General features: G+C 41.0%; 2 protein-coding genes and 1 long non-coding RNA gene across 5 annotated transcripts in view; 2 read left to right on the top strand and 1 right to left on the bottom strand.

The window, feature by feature from the left end:
• DTD1 (D-aminoacyl-tRNA deacylase 1) overlaps nucleotides 1–20593 on the top strand; it is a 333903-nt gene that overhangs the window by 45521 nt on the left and 267789 nt on the right. The gene's annotated exons all lie outside the window — the stretch shown is intronic.
• Nucleotides 65–18757, top strand: POLR3F (RNA polymerase III subunit F). 2 transcript variants are annotated; one of them, XM_050745378.1, is made up of 9 exons: nucleotides 177–500; nucleotides 1905–2022; nucleotides 6146–6213; nucleotides 6700–6767; nucleotides 8526–8638; nucleotides 13476–13619; nucleotides 13832–13939; nucleotides 15379–15570; nucleotides 17599–18757. In XM_050745378.1, the coding sequence occupies exons 1-9, from the start codon at nucleotides 439–441 to the stop codon at nucleotides 17674–17676; spliced, it is 951 nt and encodes a 316-aa protein (XP_050601335.1). In that variant the 5' UTR covers nucleotides 177–438; the 3' UTR covers nucleotides 17677–18757. The 2 variants fall into 2 exon arrangements, with proteins under 2 accessions (XP_050601334.1, XP_050601335.1); XM_050745377.1 differs by lacking the exon at nucleotides 17599–18757 and having other exon boundaries at nucleotides 65–500; nucleotides 15379–17436.
• LOC126929215 (uncharacterized) lies at nucleotides 17509–20550 on the bottom strand. Its single transcript, XR_007717105.1, has 2 exons — nucleotides 20056–20550; nucleotides 17509–19748 (listed from the first exon to the last, which is right to left on the bottom strand). It is a non-coding gene; the product is annotated as an uncharacterized LOC126929215 (long non-coding RNA).

A 20593-nucleotide genomic window follows, 5' to 3' on the forward strand; every position in this document is an offset into this window, starting at 1 on the left:
AGCTGGGCAGATGATTGGCGGAAAGGCAGCTTCTTAGCAACTAGCCCCGCCCCTGCCGCCCCGCCAGGAGCCTGGAACCCGCCTTGAGCTCCTTTCCCTGGGCTTTCCCATAGGCATCTAAGAATATTCCTTTACAGAGTTGCAAAGTGCTAAAAGTTGGCTTCCCAACTCAGAATGAAGGAACCAAGCTTGTGCGTCCGATGGGCATTGACATTCTGAAAAACAAGGATAAGAAGCTGTAGCGGCGCCTGTAAGTGGACCGGAGCAGGCGCGACTTGGCCACCTCCCGCCGAAAAGCAAGGAAGGACCGCTGCGACACGAGGAAAAAAGCCCCTCGTTCTCCGCTAAGCGCTATCCTTCACTGGTTCCCAGGGTTCTCCCGCTTGCTACCCGGCCGCTCGGTGCATCTTTCCCCCAGGCGTCAGGAACTGCTCCCTCATGGCGGAGGTGAAGGTGAAGGTGCAGCCGCCCGACGCGGATCCGGTCGAAATAGAAAACAGGTAAACCAAACAGGGAAACCAGTGAGACTCCGGCTTGGGACTCCATCAGGCGGCCAGCATTTGGGCAGCCGGACCCCTTCACCCGGATCCCTCGGGAGTGGCCGTATCGGGTTGGGTGAGCACGCGGGAAAACGATTGCGAGGTTCTGGATCCACTTCTAACCTCCCATCCTGGGAGAGCAGAACTCAAGAAGTTCAAAATGGGCTTGACAGCTTGCAACTTTGTGTAGCTGACTCGCTTTGCCCTGATACTTTTGGGGAAGTTGTGATGATGCGCTGCCTTCCTACTTTGACGTGATCATTGCTTTGAGAGGAGACCCTCGGCTTTCCTTCCCTTTAGAACACTTGTGAATGCTTGTTCTGATCCAGGATCGCTCTTGTCACGAAGGGAACGTCTATGTCAAAACGTTTAGGCGGAGTTAGGGCGCAGTTGGTGATTACGAAGCAACATTAAGTCAGGTAGTTTCAGTGCAGTATTGAACTCAAGACTTTTAGGATACCCAAAGCCTCTGCCAGTTTTATTTTTATTTGTTTATTTGTTTGTTTGTTTTTGAGACGGAGTCTCGCTCTGTTTCCAGGCTGGAGTGCAGTGGCAGGATCTCGGCTCACTGTAAGCTCCGCCTCCCTGCAACGTCCGCCTCCTGGGTTCAAGCGATTCCCCTGCCTCAGCCTCCCGAGTAGCTGGGACTACAGGCGCGCACCACCACGCCCAGCTAATTTTTTGTAGTTTAGTAGAGACGGTGTTTCACCATGTTGTCCAGGATGGTCTCGATCTCCTGACCTCGTGATCCGCCCGCCTCGGCCTTCCAGAGTGCTGGGATTACAGGCGTGAGCCACCACCGCCTTTTATATTTTTTACCGAGGCACTGCCACTCTTAGATTATCACGTACTTTTAAAAGACGTAACTTTCTCAAACTGTTAGGAATAATAATTTGTTGATGTTGACTAGATGAAGATTTTGACCTACTTTGTTTGGTAGATATAATTCCCAAAACAGGCCCCATTTTGGTGAATTGTCATAAATTTTGGCTTCCCACCAGAAACGTCTGCATTTGCCTCCTGCTTGCAGATTTATGGCTTAACTTTGTCATACTTATTACACCTGAGAAAATTGAAGTCTCAGCTTTAATATTATTTCTGTGATTTCATTAGACTTTTGCTCTAATTTAAAGTTACTGAGGAAAAGAAATATTCTTCTTAAATAACAATAATACTGTAATCATGTATTTAGAAATCATCTTCTTCAGTGTCTAAAATGCTTTGATCCAAAACCATCGCAGAAACCCAGATTGTCTTCCAAATGTGAAAAAGGCACAATTTCAAACTATTTTACTTGTGTTTTTACCCCTACTGTCTCTTGAAACAGGTAACCATGAAGGATAACATTAATACCCTTGTTTCTAGGATTATAGAATTATGTCACCAGTTCCCTCATGGAATCACAGACCAAGTAATTCAGAATGAAATGCCTCATATAGAGGCCCAGCAGCGGGCAGTAGCCATCAATAGGTTGTTGTCTATGGTAAGGTGAATCTAACTATTTTGCATAATTACTGATATGCTGATTATCATTGGTTTTTATTATGTAGTTGTGATGGTTAATTTCATGTCAACTTGACTAAGATACAGGATTCCTAGATATCTAGTTAAACATTTTATTGGAGTGTCTGTGAGGGTGTTTCTGGAAGAGGTTAGCATTTTGAATTGGTGAACCCAGTAAAGTAGATGTGGGTCCAGTGTGGGTGAGCATCATCCAATCCATTCAGGGCCTAAATAGAACAAAGTGGCAGAAGAAGATTGAATTCACTCTTTGAATTCAATCTTGATCTGGGCTATGGATCTTGTGCCCTCAGCACTCCTGGTTCTCAGACCTTCAGACTTGGACTGGCATCTACACCCTGAGTTCTCTGCTCTCAGCCCTTTGATCTCCAACACTAACTTTCCTGGGTCTCCAGCTAGCAGAGGGCAGATTATGGGACTCCTCAGCCTCCATAATCACAGAGCAAATACCTTCTGAGGAATCTTTCAAGAGAGAGATGTATCCTATTGGTTCTGTTTCTCTGGAGAACCCTAATACAGCAGTCATAAAACGAGAAAGTATGTTAGGTTTGACTGATAAGACTCTAAACCAGGAAATACCTCAAACTGCCTGAATTGAAAAAAGAAACAATTATGCATTATAAGACAAATGAAATAAATGTATTATGTTATAACTGTTATATTATTAATTGCCACTGCCGTACATAGGTCTAGTCTGTTCTCACCTTCTGTTCACTTCCTACTACTGGTGTTGGACCATTTCCTATAAAATATACCACCCCCTTCCAACCCCCGATTTTTCTATGAGTTGTCACAGAGCCCAGTCATCAGGGTTTCATTCTCCACATTGTCACTGAGCATTTCAGGAGCAAGAATGAGTCCAGTTGAATGAAGAATGCTGGGCCTTGGGGAGGAAGTGCAGCCTTAGGCCCCGGTGATATCGCAGTGAAATATATCATTGAAGCTATTCTCTAACTGTCCAGAAACAAACAAACAAGCAAGACTGTCTAAAAATCCCCTAGTGGTGCCGGATGCTCTAAATGTCTCCTTACTTTCCCTCATCATTAAAACATACTTTTCCTGAGAGCATTTCAGTTTGGCTTTAGTAGCAGTTAGGTTAAAGAGTTCTACGCCAAGGCGTCATCTGAATGACTGATTTGTTTTTTAAGTCCACTAGCCTTATTGGATCTCCAAGTGCTCTGGATGTGGAGATTTGGGGTCAGATGAATCTTTTCTTAAACCTTTCCCATCAATTTTCTAGCTCAGGAGTTCGCAAACTTTTTCTATAAAGTGCCAGAGAGTATATGTTGTAGGCTTTGTGAGCCATATGATTTCTTTCACAACTACTCTGTCATTTTAGCAAGCAGCAGCCATGGATGATGATACATAAACAAATGGCTACAGCCATGTTCCAGCAAAACTTTAGTTATAAAAACAAGCTGTGGAGCAGATTGCTGACCCCTGTTCTAGCCCAAGGACAAAGGAATGTTGCTGATTTCTAGTTATTTCACTGTGGCGAAGGTCTTCAGCTCTAGGAAGCATAGAGGAAGGGATTCTGGGAGGTTGTAGCAGTGGAAAAATTCCTTTTTTCCTCTGATCGCCCTTTCAGCTCTTTCCTTCTGACTGAAAATCATCTTCAGCACCTCTGTTTTACCACCTCTGCCACCACCCACCCACTGCGAGTCCTATTGGCTATAGGTTGTAGGTAGGCAGTAGTAGAGCTATCAAAGGATATTAAGAAATGAAGTGATAATTAATAAATCATGTAGTGTTTCTGATTTTAGCTCTTAAAAACAGTTCTTAAATTTGCTCTTCACACCCCCTCCATTTCTGTCCCTGGTACCGAACTATGTTCAGGCTCATGGCTTTTACCTCGACAGCTGCAGTAGCATCTTAACTGGCTTCCATGACTCCATCGGTCTCAGAGAAGCCAGCCTGATTTGGGATAACAGTCGTGAGCCACTGCCCCTTGCCCCCGATCCGTCTTAAATGCAGGTCTGACCAAGGCACTCTACCGCCTACAATTTGTTTATACTGGAGATTCAAGTTCAAACTCCTGGGTTTACCACACTGAGTCCCTGCATTGCTCACCAGCCTCATCTCCACCACTGTACCTCAAAAGTTAGGTTTCAGGAGGAACAGACTGTTTTTGGTTTCCTGCCACATCATGCTGTTTCACGCCTCGGGACTCATGTTGTTCCCCCTGCTTAGAAGGTTCTTCTTACTCTTTACAGATGACTAACTCTTTATTCTTTAAGACTCGGCTCTGCCATTGTCTCTAGGAAGTCACTGAACTGCCCCCTACCCCCAGGTTGGGCCACAGCCTGTTCTCCGAGTACCCAACCTGAGAGTTCAGGGTGGCTTTACTTACCTCTATCTTAATGCCAACCAGATGGGTACTGAAGTCAGCTGTGTGTTTCTCTTTTAGAATTCATGTTGTTCCCCCAAACACCTATCATAACACCTGGCACAGTACAAGTATTCAGTAAATATTCATAAGCTGGATAAATGACCAAATAGAGCCTCTGGATTGGGCCTTGTAGTCCTACTTTGCCACTTCATGGGGTCAGGGAACAGAGGGAGTAGGTCACCGTTCATTCAGTATGTAAATCCATTTCCAAGTCATGTCTGTTTTAAAACAAGGGAATGGGCCGGGCACAGTGGCTCATGCCAGTAATCCCAGCACTTTGGGAGGCTGAGGCAGGCAGATCACTTGAGGCCAGGAGTTCGAGACCAGCCTGGCCAACATGGCATAACCCTGTCTCTACTAAAAGACAAAAATCAGCCTGGCATGGTGGCTTACACCTGTAATCCTACCTACTTGGGTGGCTGAGGCACGAGAATCGCATGAACCCAGGAGGCAGAGGTTGCAGTGAGCCAAGATCGTGCCACGGCACACCAGCCTGGATGACAGAGTGAGACTCTGTCTCTAAATAAATAAATAAATAAAACAAGGGAATGGCCTTTCTCTCAACTATGGCTTTCCAGTACTGCCAGAGCCTAGTGCTATAACTATCTGGGTTCTCTTAAGTTCGGACCCAAGGAAATTCAGGAGCATGACAGACATACTTTATTTTACTTCTGAATTGCTGTGTAAAAACACTACTACTCTAGTCCTTTTATTCATTGGCTGACATCAGTAAATGTCACTATTAACTTTTTTTGTTTTTTTGTTTGTTTTTTTTTTTCCAAGATGGAGTCTTGCTCTGTCACCCAGGCTGGAGTGTAGTGGTGCGATCTCAGCTCAGCCTCCCAAGTAGCTGGGATTACAGGCACTTGCCACTGCACCGGGCTAATTTTTGTATTTTAGTAGAGACAGGGTTTCGCCATGTTAGCCAGGCTGATCTCGAACTCCTGACCTCAAAAGATCCACCCGCCTCGGCCTCCCAAAGTGCTGGGATTACAGGTGTAAGCCACCATGCCCAGCCATTAACTTTATAAATTTTATTTTTCACTGTGCAACAGAATATGCCTATTTAGTCTTTATTTAAACTTTTTATTTATATAAATTATATTTTTACTGTATTTATTTTATATATGTAATTTGGATTTATTTGATTTTGAATATAGATTTTTATTCTCAAGCTGCTTTTTAAAAATTCTTTATGCAGGCCGGGCGCGGTGGCTCACGCCTGTAATCCCTGCACTTTGGGAGGCCGAGGCGGGCGGATCACGAGGTCAGGAGATCGAGACCATCCTGGCTAACACGGTGAAACCCCGTCTCTACTAAAATACAAAAAATTAGCCGGGCGCGGTGGCGGGCGCCTGTAGTCCCAGCTACTCGGGAGGCTGAGGCAGGAGAATGGCGCGAACCCGGGAGGCGGAGCTTGCAGTGAGCCGAGATGGTGCCACTGCACTCCAGCCTGGGCGACAGAGTGAAGACTCCGCCTCAAAAAAAAAAAAAAAAAAAAAATTCTTTATGCATTGGTCATATAACCAAGCCAAGATCTAGCATACAGGAAATTGTTAGTATTGATATTTTGAAAAATTTTGAGATTAAAGAGCAGGTTTTGAAAAATTAAGAATGTTAAATAATGTATCAACATTTGTCATTTGACATATCTCCAAAATAATTGACTCCTGTTTTCTACTGTCTTAAAAACTAGGGTCAGTTGGATCTCTTAAGGAGCAATACAGGCCTTTTATATAGAATAAAGGACTCTCAGAATGCTGGGTAAGTACTAGTTTTTTTAATTTTAAGAAAATTTTTATTATTGCAAAAGTAATGTATGTGTTGGGAATAAAGCTAATACAAAATTACATAAACCTGTCCTGTGTATCATCCCCACCTCCTATGATATATTACATTTCCCAGAGGTAGCTGCTCTTAATAATTTAGTATATATCCTTTCTTCTAGCTATATATAAATACACATAGATGATTATATATTTATATATAATCTTTCTTTTTTTTTTTTTTTTTAACAAAAATGGAATCATGCTATCCATTCTGTTTTGCAACTTGTTTTTTTCACTTACTATATCTTGGACATCTTTTCATGTTGGTACACACAGCTCTGTCTCATTCTTTTTAAGGTAAGCCTTTCTTTTGGTAAATATGTCACTGTGGTGACCTTGTCTGTTAATTTTAAGTAGTGATGTAGATTATTAGATTATCCTGTAGTCTTTACCTTATTAATTTTACTTTATTCCCCTGCAGTAAAATGAAGGGGTCAGATAACCAAGAAAAACTAGTATATCAAATCATAGAGGATGCAGGAAATAAAGGTAAGCATGTGAAGGATGAAGCAGAAAAAAACATTGTCTTTGGAGCTTAATATAGGGACCCAGATCTCAGCTTCCCAGGGTAGAGCTCGGTGAACAGAGTATGCTGAGGAAGGGAATAGAACATACAAATATAACATGCATGTGCCTGAAGGACACCCAAGAGTAAGGCCATTGTTGCCTTGAAAGAGACAAGAACTAGAGGGCTACGGCCAGGGATGGAAAAAGACTTCTGAATTCTGAGTCACATGAATGTATTATCTATTCAAAATAAATCACATTTAAGTTTTTTTTTTTTTTTAATTTATTTATTATTATTATACTTTAAGTTGTAGGGTACATGTGCATAACGTGCAGGTTTGTTACATATGTATACTTGTGCCACATTTAAGTTTTTTTAAAAAAAATCTGTACCTTCTAGCTATATGACCATGGACAAGTTACTTAAACTTTGTAAGCTTCAGTTTCTTCATCTTACCTATAAATTGTGGATGCTGACACCTCTCGTTTTTGCAAGGACCAAAAGGAAAGCCGGTGTCGTGTAGCAGTGTCTTAATGGATGTCCCTCTGCACTATAGTTCCTCTTCTACCCCCCTTGAAGAACTGTATCTAGATTGCAATCCTCAATTACAATAATTTAGGATCTATTTGAGTCATTGATAGTAGCTTGAAAAATTGAGATGTAATCTGAAATTATATAACTAATTCTTATATTTATTAAAATTAACATTTTTAAAAATAGTCCTATGAGAAGTCCATTCTGCATATTTTTTTAATCTTCCTGTCTCATTATGCCACTACATTGGGAAGAAAATAAAGCAAAATGTTTACATACATTCCCTTTCCATATATAACACTTATTTCCTTCTTTGAAAAAGAAATCATTGCTTCTCACACAGGGCTTTTAGCAGCTATAAGAACCCTAGGCTTCCTTTTTCCATCTCACAAATACAATGTTGTATAAATAATGGATTACGTGCATGCAGACACTCATCTAAAGAGAGTTTTTGTCCCACTTGAGGATGGCAGTTGACCTTGACCCAAATTTAAGTTTGTATTTCACATTTACAATCTAAAATGGAAATATCAGAAAACAGAATTAAGGGTACGGATGATATAAGTTAATTCTGTTGCATCCATGATTCTTCCTTCCATTATAAAAATGTCCTTTTCATAATTTTTGTTTGTTTGTTTTTTGAGACGGAGTCTCGCTCTGTTGCCCAGACTGGAGTGCAATGGCGTGACCTTGGCTCACTGCAACCTCCGCCTCCTGGGTTCAAACAATTCTCGTGCCTCAGCCTCCCAGGTAGCTAGGAGTACAGGTGCACGCCACCAGGCCCCACTAATTATTTTTGCATTTTTAATAGGGACAGAGTTTCACCATGTTGGCCAGGCTGGTCTCAAACTCCTGAGCTCAAGTGATCCACCTGCCTCGGCCTCCCTAATTGCTGGGATTACAGGCATGAGCCACTGTGCCCGGCCCTTTCCATAAAATTTTTAAAAGTGTGCCACACTGGGATTCCAAGAAATTTCTGGTTAGAAATTATAAATCATTATAATAATAATAAATCTTATAAAGCATTAGACTTATTTATTGTTTGGCATACTTTTGCTACTTTAGCCAAGGTTCTTACCTCTAAGTCATTTCATTTTTACCGTTAGCTTTATACTGCTAGCTTTGGAATGAGATACGAGTTAGAGGAATAAAATTAAAAATCCATGAAAACATAGCTCAACTTATTTTACTTTACTTTCTCATAGGAATATGGAGCAGAGATATCCGCTATAAAAGTAATTTGCCATTAACAGAAATCAACAAAATCCTGAAGAATTTGGAAAGTAAAAAGCTTATCAAAGCTGTTAAGTCTGTGGCAGTGAGTAGTCCTTTCCTCAAATACCCACTTACATATGTTGCTTCAAGTTTGAATTCTTGAAGTTATGTCATGATTTAGAACAGCTGGTCCAAAAAGACTTAAAAATTTAGCTCATGTTGGATTGGTTTGGAGATACTGCTTAGACTTGTCTCAAAGATCTAAAACTACTTTACTGTCTTCAGTGAAGAATCTTTGGAACTGTGAACATTTTTCCTAGATTTTATGGTATATAGGATAATTTACTTTATCCCAACATACTAACTTTCTCATTCAACAAAGAGTATTTTCTGTGTGCCAGACACTGTTCTGAGTGCTTGGGATACATTAATGAACAAGTCGTAGAAAGATTCCTGCCTTGGTGGAGCTTCTCTTCTAGTACATGTGTGTTTTTCCTGCTCCTCATCCTGTCCCACTCCTGCTCCAGAGCTTGCTCCCTCAGGGACATCTGCCCCTAATCTCACTGATTTAGACATCAGAGGAGCTGAGATTCCCCTAGAATAAAGTTTGCTTCAATACACATTTCATAAGAATTAAAGCTATAATTCAAATTTTATAATTTCCAAGCTGTTAAGTCTGTGGCAGTGAGTAGACCTTTCCTCAAATATCCACTTACATATGTTGCTTCAAGTTTTTATTTTTGAATAAAACAAGAATTATAAGAACTGTAACATCAGTTATAAGAATTTGATGCTTATTAGTGATTTTATTTATCAAATATTTATGCTGTACCACTTCTCATTTAGAATAACATTTCCCTTCCACATTGTTTAATGGATAATTTCAAATATATATAAAGGTAGAAAAAATCATATAATAAATCCCTGTGTATCCATCACCTAGCCTCATTTTGCCAGTCTTCCTTCTACATCTTTATGTTTAATAACAGCTTTGCTGAAATATAATTCATCATTCATACCACAGAATTCATTCATCCTTTTAAAGTGTAAAATCTTTGGATTTACAGTCACTGGTTTTTACTATAATCTTAGAGTTGTGCAACTATCACCGCTGTCCTAATTTTAGAACATTTTCGTCACCCCCAAATGTGACCACTAGTATTTATTTCCCAGCCTCTCTTTCCACAGTCTCTAACAACGAATAGTTTATTTTCTGTCTTTATTATAGATTTGCCTATTCTGGACAGTTCCTATGAATGGAATAATAGAATATGTAGTCTTTTATGTATGACTACTTTGACTTAGCGTGATGTTTTCAAGGTTTATCCATATTGTACTTCATTCCTTCTTATTGCCAATTAAAATTCCATTGTACAGATGTATATCACCGTTTGTTCATTCATCCGTTGCTTAACTTCTGTGTCCTTTTAAGGGTTAAAATAATCTTAGATATAAGTGTAAAGTGCAAAACTATAAAACTTTTAGAAGAAAACACAGAAAATCTACATGACCTTGGCTTTATTAATGAATTGTTGGACTACAACTCCAATAGTAGTCTATGAAAGAAAATGTTGATAAGTTGGAGTTTATCAAAATTTTTTGAAAACCTCGGCTTTGCAAGACATTGCTAAGAGAATGAAAGGACAAGTTACATACTAAAAGATATTTGCAAATCACATATTTGATAAAGCACTTGTCTCCCAAATATACAAAGAACTCCCAACATTCAACAATAAGAAAACAACACTTTGGGAGCCCAAGGCAGGTGGATCAGCTGAGGTCAGGAGTTCAAGACCAGCCTGACCAACATGCTGAAACCCTGTCTCTACTAAAAATACAAAATCATCCAGGCGTGGTGGCACGTGTCTGTAATCCCAGCTACTTGGGAGGCTGAGGCAGGAGAATTGCTTGAACCCAGGAGGCAGAGGTTGCAGTGAGCCGAGATTGCACCACTGCACTCCAGCCTGGGCAACAAAAGCGAAACTCCTTCTCAAAACAAACAAACAAAAAACAAAGAAAACAAATAATACAACTAAAAATGAGCAAAAGATCTGAACCTCACCAAAGAAGATACACAGATGGCAGATAAGCATATGAAAAGATGCTCTACATTATTTTTCATTAGAGAACTGCAAATTAAAATAAAATTTAGTGTAGTAAGATGCCTCTACATACCTATTAGAATAGCTGAAACCTAAAAATTGGTAATACCATATGCTGACAAGATACAAACCAAGACGCACACTTATACATTGCTAAGAATGCAAAATGGTACAGCCCCTTTGTAAAAAAGCTGGGCAGTTTTTTACAAAACTAAACACAGCTTTACCACATTGTCCAAAGGTCAAGCTCTTAAGTATTTACCCAACTGATTTGAAAACTTATGTCCACATAACTACATGAATATTTATAGCAGCTTTATTTGCAATCAGCAGCTTTATTCATAATCAAAAGCAACCAAGGTATTGTTCAATAGGTGAATGGATAAACAAACCAGAATATTATTCAGTTATAAAAAGAAATAAGCTATCATGAAAAGATATGAGTAAATCTTAAATGCATATTGCTAAGTAAAAGAAGCCAGTCCAAAAAGGCTACATACTGTATGATTACAACTATATGACATACTGGAAAAGCAAAACTATACAGACTAAAAAGATCAGGGGTGAGGGCAGGGATGGTGGGGAAAGTTGAATAGGTGAAGCACGAGAAATATTTTTAGGGTGGTGAAATTATTTTGTATGACAGAAGCATTAACTAAATTAACCCAAGCTTTGCTGTCCAAAGTTTTTATTAGGGTTTCATTATACAGGCATGATTGATTGAATTATTGCTCATGTGAGTGAATTCAATCTCCAGCTCCTCTCCCCTCCCAAGAGATTGGACTGATGTCACGTGGCCCAAAGCCCCAACCCTCTAATCATGTGGTTGGTCTTTCCAGCATGGACACCTCCTATCCTGAAACGATTTAGGGTCCCATCAGGAGTCACTTTGTTAACATAAACCCAGGTGTGATCTAAGGGATTCACCATGAATAACAAGGCCTATTGGGAAATTCCAAAGATGTAGAAGTTACTTCCTAGAAAAAAAGACATAGTCTAGCCAAATTTTTTTTTTTTTTTTTTTTTTTTTGAGACATGGTCTGGCTCTGTCACCCAGACTGGAGTGCAGTAGCACGATCATAGGTCACTGCAGCATCAACCTTCTAGGCTTAAGCCATCCTCTCACCACAGCCTTCCAAGTAGCTGGGACTATAGGCACATGCCACCATGCTCAGCTCATTTTTGTATTTTTGTAGAGACAGCGTTTTACTATGTTGTCCAGGCCTGTCTTGAACTCCTAGACTTAAATATCTACTCACCTCAGACTCCCAAAGCGCTGGGATTACAGGCATAAGCCACCATGCCTGGCCCAAATTCTTCATGTTTACGACCCAGTGAAATTTGGGTTCCTCAGTGTTGGAGTGAGCAGTTACAGACAAACAAGGGAAGTTAGAATGATCCATGTAGCAATGGATTAGACTTGAAAACATCAGTATGGACTCTTGTGTAATTTAATATAAATAATATAGATGGTTAATTTAGAAATATTGAGTATAGCTATATGTATATATACAAGGGTTAATATGCACACATAAGTCTTGTGCTGCCAACTGAGAAGGCCTAGAAGTGATGACATCTCGATGGCAATGAACACATCTAGTGCCCAAGTCTTGGTTTCTAATACTATCATGCAATAAAATGAACATACTGAAAATGCTCCTGACGCTGGGCGCGGTGGTTCATGCCTGTAATCCCAGCACTTTGGGAGGCCAACGCAGGTGGATCACCTGAGGTCAGGAATGAAACCAGCTTGACCAACATGGTGAAACCCCATTTCTACTAAAAATACAAAAAATTGGCTGGGCATGGTGACAGGCGCCTGTAATCTCAGCTACTCGGGAGACTGAGATAGGAGAATCACTTGAACCTGGCTCCAGCCTGGGCAATGAGAGCGAAACTCTGTCTCAAAAAAAAAAAAAAAAGGAAATGCTCTTGACATCTTGTAGTGCTAGAAAGTAAGAAAATGCTAAAATAGCTGGACACGGTGGCTCACGCCTGTAATCTCAGCACTTTGGGAGGCCGAGGCAGGAGGATCACGAGGTCAAGAGATCGAGACCATCCTGGCCAACATGATGAAACCCCGTCTCTACTAAAAATACAAAAATTAGCTGGGCATGGTGGCGCGTGCATGTAATCCCAGCTACTTGGGAGGCTGAGGCAGGAGAATCACTCGAACCCAGGAAGCAGAGGTTGCAGTGAATGGAGATTGCACTACTGCACTCCAGCCTGGGCGACAGAGCAAGACCTGTCTCAAAAAAGAAAAAAAAAAGAAAGTGCTAAAATACACACACACACACACACACACACACACACACACACAAACAAACACAACGATGGGAGCATATCAAAGGGATACAGGAACCAAGTGAAAAGCTTCCAATGCCCAAAGCATTCCAAAGCTTCCAATATGGGAATAACAACGAAGTATTTGAATGTAACTCAAAGTATAAGAAAAATACTCATGAGTCCACAGTGATAGAAATATGGTGTTTGAGAAATTGTCACAACTAAAAGAAGCCTGAGTGAGATGACTAAATGTAGTATGATGTCCTGGATGGAATCCTGGAGCAGAAAAGGAACATTAGGACTAATAAAATCTGAATAAAGTACGGCATTTAGTTAGTAATGATTTATGAATATTAGTTCATTAATTGTGACAAGTGTACCACACTAATCCAAGACGTTAAAAATAGGTGAGACAATGTGGAGCATATAGGAGCTCTGTGTACTATCCTTGCAATAATTCTGTACGTCTTAAACTGTTCCAAAATATAGGTGTTTTTCTTTTCGTTTTTGGAAATTGTTATAAACACATGAACTGTGCATGTTCTTTCCTAGGCCTCAAAAAAGAAGGTGTACATGCTCTATAACCTGCAGCCGGACCGGTCTGTGACTGGCGGAGCCTGGTATAGTGACCAGGATTTTGAATCTGAGTTTGTAGAGGTGCTGAACCAACAGTGTTTTAAATTCCTACAATCCAAGGTGAGGTATGATTGAAGAAACATCACCGCAAACCCTCTTGTAAAAAGTTTTTCATAGAGAATTTTAATCTATCATATTTTATAGGAATTAAAAACCTGAAATTGGTAATTTTTACTAAACTAAATATGTTCTGCTGTTGGTTTCAGTATAAAGTGTATTCAGAAAACACACCAATATTCTTGCTTAGATTTCTTATGTTTCAATCCTTATAGGCAGAAACTGCACGAGAAAGCAAACAGAACCCAATGATACAAAGAAATAGTTCATTTGCCTCATCACATGAAGTGTGGAAATATATCTGTGAATTGGGAATCAGTAAGGTCAGAACTGAATTTCATCTTATTTTTTAAAACATATTCTTCATCACATACAGTATATTCCAAACATGTATTTGACCCAGACTGTTTTTTGGGGGATGATAGCTACGAACATTCTCCAGAATCCACTTTGGGAAAATACTGTCCTGTATCTTAAGCAAAGGCAGTCGCTGCCATTGGGCATTGTCTGAACTGACACTAAGCTTGGGACACTGATGCTTTTTAAATTTTTTTTGGAAATAGGGTCTCATTTTGTTGCCCAGGCTGGTTTTAAACTATTGGACTCAAGTGATCCTCCTGCGTTGGCCTCCCAAAGTGCCACTGTACCTTAGCCTTTTGAAATTCTTTTTTTTAAGGACACTGATGCTTTTCACAGTGAAGAAGTGGCCATTTGGACATTTCATTTTAATTTCCTGGGCCTCAGATTTCTCATTTATAAAAACTAGGAACTGGCCGGGCGCGGTGGCTCAAGCCTGTAATCCCAGCACTTTGGGAGGCCGAGACGGGCGGATCACGAGGTCAGGAGATCGAGACCATCCTGGCTGACACGGTGAAACCCCGTCTCTACTTTAAAAATACAAAAAAACTAGCCGGGCGAGGTGGCGGGCGCCTGTACTCCCAGCTACTCGAGAGGCTGAGGCAGGAGAATGGCGTGAACCCAGGAGGCGGAGCTTGCAGTGAGCTGAGATCCGGCCACTGCACTCCAGCCTGGGCGGCAGAGCGAGACTCCGTCTCAAAAAAAAAAAAAAAATAAATAAATAAAAAAATAAAAACTAGGAACTTGGACTATTTGATGTTTAAAGTGCCTTTCTGCTCAAGCATTTTATAAATCTCCAATAAATTCCTGCTAAAGAAATGCTACTTTTTAATAAGATTTCTAGATTTTACTTAAGAAGTAAAAAATACCAGAAAGTGTCAAACTCAGCATGCGCTTAGAGTTCTGTCCCTGGCATTTCAGTGGTTTGTGCTAACTTGGACTATTGTTCCTCCTCTTTGTGCTTCAAATTACTCCACCCCAGCATAATGTTTCTCCCATTTCACAGAAGAATTGTGACCCTTTACTGTTTTATTTATTTATTTGAGATGGAGTTTGGCTCTTGTTGCCCAGGCTGGAGTGCAATGGTGTGATCTCAGCTCACTGCAACCTCCGCCTCCCATGTTCAAGCCATTCTCTTGCCTCAGCCTCCCGAGTAGGTGGGATTACAAATGCCCGCCACCACACCTAGCTAATTTTTGTATTTTTAGTAAAGATGGGGTTTTGCCACGTTGGCTAGGCTGCTCTCAAACTGCTGACCTCAGGTGATCCACCTGCCTCGGCCTCCCAAAGTGCTGGGATTACAGGCGTGAGCCACCGCGCCCAGCAACCGTTTACTGTTTTAACACCCTCCAAGTGGATATCTCCCTGTCCTATTTGTGTCCTTTCTGATGTATCCCTTTTTTAGGTAGAGTTATCCATGGAGGACATTGAAACCATCCTGAATACACTCATTTATGATGGAAAAGTGGAGATGACGATCATCGCTGCAAAAGAAGGCACAGTTGGCAGTGTAGACGGACACATGAAACTGTACAGGGCAGTCAGTCCAATCATCCCTCCCACGGGTTTGGTCCGGGCACCCTGTGGACTCTGCCCGGTGAGTTACAGTGGCTTCACTTTACACTTGACTGCCCCTGGGTGCAAGTGCCACATTAAGAAACAGAGCAAGCACACCCCAGTTTTCTCAGACTCTTAGGGTTGACCAAGAGCTATTCAAACCTCTATGAAACCTTGATGAACAGACCTTTAATGAACAAATCATTGCTTTACATTCTTTTTTTTTTTTTTTTTTGAGATGGAGTCTCACTCTATCGCCTAGGCTGGAGTGCAGTGGCACGATCTTGACTCACTGCAACCTCCACCTCCCAAGTTCAAGCGGCTCTCCTGCCTCAGCCTCCCGAGTATCTGGGATTACAGGCACCCGCCACCATGCCCAACTAATTTTTTGTGTTTTTAGTGGAGATGGGGTTTCACCATATTGGCCAGACTGGTCTTGAACTCCTGACCTCAGGTGATCCCCTCGGCCTCCCAAAGTGCTGAGATTACAGGCATGTGCCACCATATCCAGCCTCCTGCTTTACATTCTTTCTTGGAATAACCACATTAAGGATATTTGCGTTTTCTGCTCTTGGCCTTGAAATGGACACTTTTTGATGAGGGCTAATCATTTCACCTAAATAGGGCAGAAAATGAGATTTGTTGAGAACCTACCTTGGGCCAGGTGTGTCCTTGATGATTTCCATAGGTGGTCTCATTTAATCTTCCTTACCTTCTTGAAGCTCGTGGTGTTACTTCCCCTTAAAAGTGAGGGAGCTTAGGCTTAGGAAGACCTAGGGGCCTATAGCTTAGAAGTAACTGGGATTCAAACCCAGAGATCATGTCTTTCCCCTGCAGCATGCCCCAGCACTCCTCCTTCATTCGTTCCCAAATTTTATAAGTGCCAACTCTATGCTCTAGTCACTAAGGATACAAGAGAAAGTATAAGACACTGTTCCAGTCCTCATGGCATTTATAGTCATGAGCCTGCGTGTGTTTTATTTCATTATATCAGCCTTTGTCTATATGCCTAAGCTCTCTATGCCCTGGTTTCAATCTGTAGACAAAAGGCTAACATATTAGGAATTCTATTTTGCACCCTTCACAAAAACGTAGCTAAACATGAAACATTCGGTTAATCAAAATCAAGTCATTCATATGTATAGGTCTCCCTGCCTGTTTTCCTGTGTTACCTGGTGATGACCTTTTGCCCAGCAGACAGGTGAGCATGGTCATCTTAATGCCACAGTAAAAGGCCTCTCTACTACTCCTAACTTGATGATCACAAAGCGGGCCCTATTATAGTATGCTTTTTTTTTTTTTTTGGTTTTTTTTTTTGGTTTTTTTATTTTTTGCAGAGATGGAGTCTCGCTCTGTCACCCAAGCTGGAGTGCAGTGGCGTGATCTTGGCTCACTACAACCTCCGCCTCCCGGGTTCAAGCAGTTCTCCTGCCTTACCCTCCTGACTAGCTGGGATTACAGGCGCCTGCCATCACGCTTCGCTAATTTTTGTATTCTTAGTAGATACTGATGGGGTTTCACCATGTTGGCCAGGATGGTCTCGATCTCTTGACCTTGTGATCTGCCCACCTTGGCCTCCCAATGTACTGGGATTACAGGCATGAGCCACCATGCCCGGCCATAGTATGTTCTTAAATACAGTCCTAATCCCTTTCAGTTTGCAAGTTTTGTTTTTGCCGGGCGCAGTGGCTGAAGCCTGTAATCCTAGCACTTTGGGAGGCCGAGACGGGCGGATCACGAGGTCAGGAGATCGAGACCATCCTGGCTAACACGGTGAAACCCCGCCTCTATTAAAAAATACAAAAAAAAGCTAGCTGGGTGAGGTGGCGCGCGCCTGTAGTCCCAGCTACTGGGGAGGCTGAGGCAGGAGAATGGCGTAAACCCGGGAGGCGGAGCTTACAGTGAGCTGAGATCCAGCCACTGCACTCCAGCCTGGGTGACAGACCGAGACTCCGTCTCAAAAAAAAAAAAAACAAAAGTTTTGTTTTTAATCTTGCTTTAAATAAGTGGTTGGGTCTTAGATATTTTAAAACTTTAATTTGAGTATAATTTTTTTTCTTTTTTAAAGGTTTTTGATGACTGCCATGAAGGTGGTGAGATTTCACCATCTAACTGTATTTACATGACAGAGTGGCTCGAATTTTAATAGAGAGCTATGAACTTAATGGACATTTTGCAAATGAAGTTACTTTGGGAGCAGGTAATTTAATTCATGATGGAACATCAAATCTCCTTGAAAGCAAACTTCATAATAATGGATATAGACTTGCTGCTATGAAAACATATTTTTTTATTTATGAAGACTAAATTTATATTAGTAAAATAGCCAGTAGAATATGAAAGAAATAAGGTTAGTAGTGAAATTCATTCTTCAAGAAATAAAACACTTTGAAACTCTGGAGGACCACATCTTTCAAGACGCCTGATGGGCCAAAGAAAAAGATGCTAACATACCCATATTTACCAAGTACTATGATAAGGGCTAGAGTATAAAAATGTTCTTTTTAAAGTTATTAAGTTCTTCATTGGAAGTTTTTTCATATCTGGTTCACTACCACCATTTCTGTTTTCTGCTTTCTCAGTGGTTTCATTGAAAAGAAATTAGAAGTGGTTAAAGGCAGGAATAGCAAAGGAGTATATGCAAACTTGGGGTATGACTGGGGGAGAGTGGAACATGGCTGTTCCACACACTATTCCTTTTTATATCAGAAATGTTCTTTTAGGAGACTATGCTACCATACTTACTTCAAACCCAATGACTACTGTCAAGGATATATTTTCAGTACATAAATATTATCATTTTCATCCTAAAGAGAATATTTTCACTGTTCCTTCTTTCTTAAAGTCTTATGTTTCACTCTGTAACTCAAATGTATTCTTTCTTAGAATTTACCCTAGATTCTTATTTAATGTCTTCAGTAGACTGAATGTTGTGTGTGCCCCCAAAATTCTAATGTTGAAATCTTATTTCCAATGTGATAGTATTTGGAGGTGAGGCCTTTGGGAAGTGATAGGTCAGGAGAGTAAGAGCCCTCATGAATGGGATTAGTGCCCTTATAAAAAGAGACCCAGAGAGCTCCATCACCCCTTCTGCCACGTGAAATGGAGAAGACAGCCATCTACAAATGAGGAAGTGGGTCCTCACCAGAAAACACATCTGTAAGCACCTTGATCTTGGACTTCCCAGCCTCCAGAATTATGAGAAATAAATTTCTATTGTTGATAAACCAGTCTATGGTATTCTGTTCTAGCATTAACTAAAACTAAAAATACTCCATGCCCTCCATTCACACTTTATTTTGAGGGAGGGGATAACATTCTTTTCTTACTCTGTTTTAGATTTATTTCCCTTCCTTACTCTGTTCTAAAAATCATGGTGAGATATGTCTACGCAGAAAGCCATAATTGTCCTCAGTTCTAATAGCACTTTCAGTTCCTATCGTCAGCCACATAGAAAACACTAGGTTATTTGATGTATTGTTGCACAGAAGTTGACTGTAGGGCTTTTTAGAATTTTAGCTTCATATTTTCACTTTGTAGCTCCAGTTAGAAGTTTCTATATCTAAGCCAAAAACATGGGACCCAATGGAAAGGAATTCAAGCTCTGCTAGTACTGACGATTGGGTTCTAACACCAGTTTGGAGATACTCTAAGTGGACATCAGAAGAGTTATTTTAAGATAAATGGTATCAGTAAAATAAAATTCAGCTCAGTAACCAATTTTTGTCCAATACATTCTTTGGCCAGCTCTACAAATTAGCATTTGATGACACTAGCTCTTTGTAACAAAAATTATTTCAAGTATTTGATATATATACCTATATAACTCCCATCTTCCAGTAATTCGCCAAAATGACGAACACAAAGGGAAAGAGGAGTGGCACCCAATATATGTTCTCTAGGACTTTTAGAAAACATGCAATTGTTCCTTTGGCCATGTATATGCGAATCTATAAGAAAGGTGATATTGAAGACATCAAAGGAATGGGTACTGTTCAAAAAGGAATGCCCCACAGGTGTTACCATGGCAAAACTGGAAGAGTCTACAATGTTCACCAGCATGCTGTTCGCACTATTGTAAACAAGCAAGGGCAAGATTCTTGCCAAGAGAATTAATGCGTGTGTTGAGCACATTAAGCACTCTAAGAGCCGAGACAGCTTCCTGAAACGTGTGAAGGAAAATGATCAGAAGAAGAAAGAAGCCCAAGAGAAAGATACCTGGGTTCGCCGGGCACGGTGGCTCACGCCTGTAGTCCCAGCACTTTGGGAGGCTGAGGCAGGTGGATCATGAGGTCAGGAGATGGAGACCATCCTGGCCAACATGGTGAAAACCTGTGTCTACTAAAAATACAAAAATTATCTGGGCATGGTGGCACGCGCCTGTAGTCCCAACTACTCAGAAGGCTGAGGCAGGAGAATCACTTGAACCTGGGAGGCAGAGGTTGCAGTAAGCTGAGATCACGCCCCTGCACTCCAGCCTGGTGACAGAGCAAGACTCCGTCTCCAGAAAAAAATAGAAAGTTACCTGGGTTCAACTGAAGCGCCAGCCTGCTCCACCCAGAGAAGCACACTTTGTGAGAACCAATAGGAAGGAACCTGAGCTGCTGGAACCTATTCCCTATGAATTCATGGCATAATAGGTGTTAATAAAAGACCTCTGGACTGTAAAAAATACATATATACACATACATATATACACACACATACATATATATATACATATACATATATGATATATGAAGGATTTGGGAACCTGGAACTACAGACGGTTTCTCTTCTACCCTCAGTGAGAGTTGGAATGGTAAGAACAATGTCTGTCCTTCCTGGGACTTAGCCTATCAAAAAGGCACTAGTTTTATATAGTAAGAAAAATGAACTTGGAAGAGAGCTAGAAATGAGAAGAAACCAGCTTATGTTTTTTTTTTTTTTTTTTTTTTTTTTGAGATGGAGTCTTGCTCTGTCGCCCAGGCTGGAGTGCAGTGGCGCAATCTCGGCTCACTGCAAGCTCCGCCTCCCGGGTTCACGCCATTCTCCTGCCTCAGCCTCCCGAGTAGATGGGACTA

Source organism: Macaca thibetana, chromosome 10 (assembly GCF_024542745.1).
Source record: "Macaca thibetana thibetana isolate TM-01 chromosome 10, ASM2454274v1, whole genome shotgun sequence".
Classification (NCBI taxonomy): Eukaryota; Metazoa; Chordata; class Mammalia; order Primates; family Cercopithecidae; genus Macaca; species Macaca thibetana.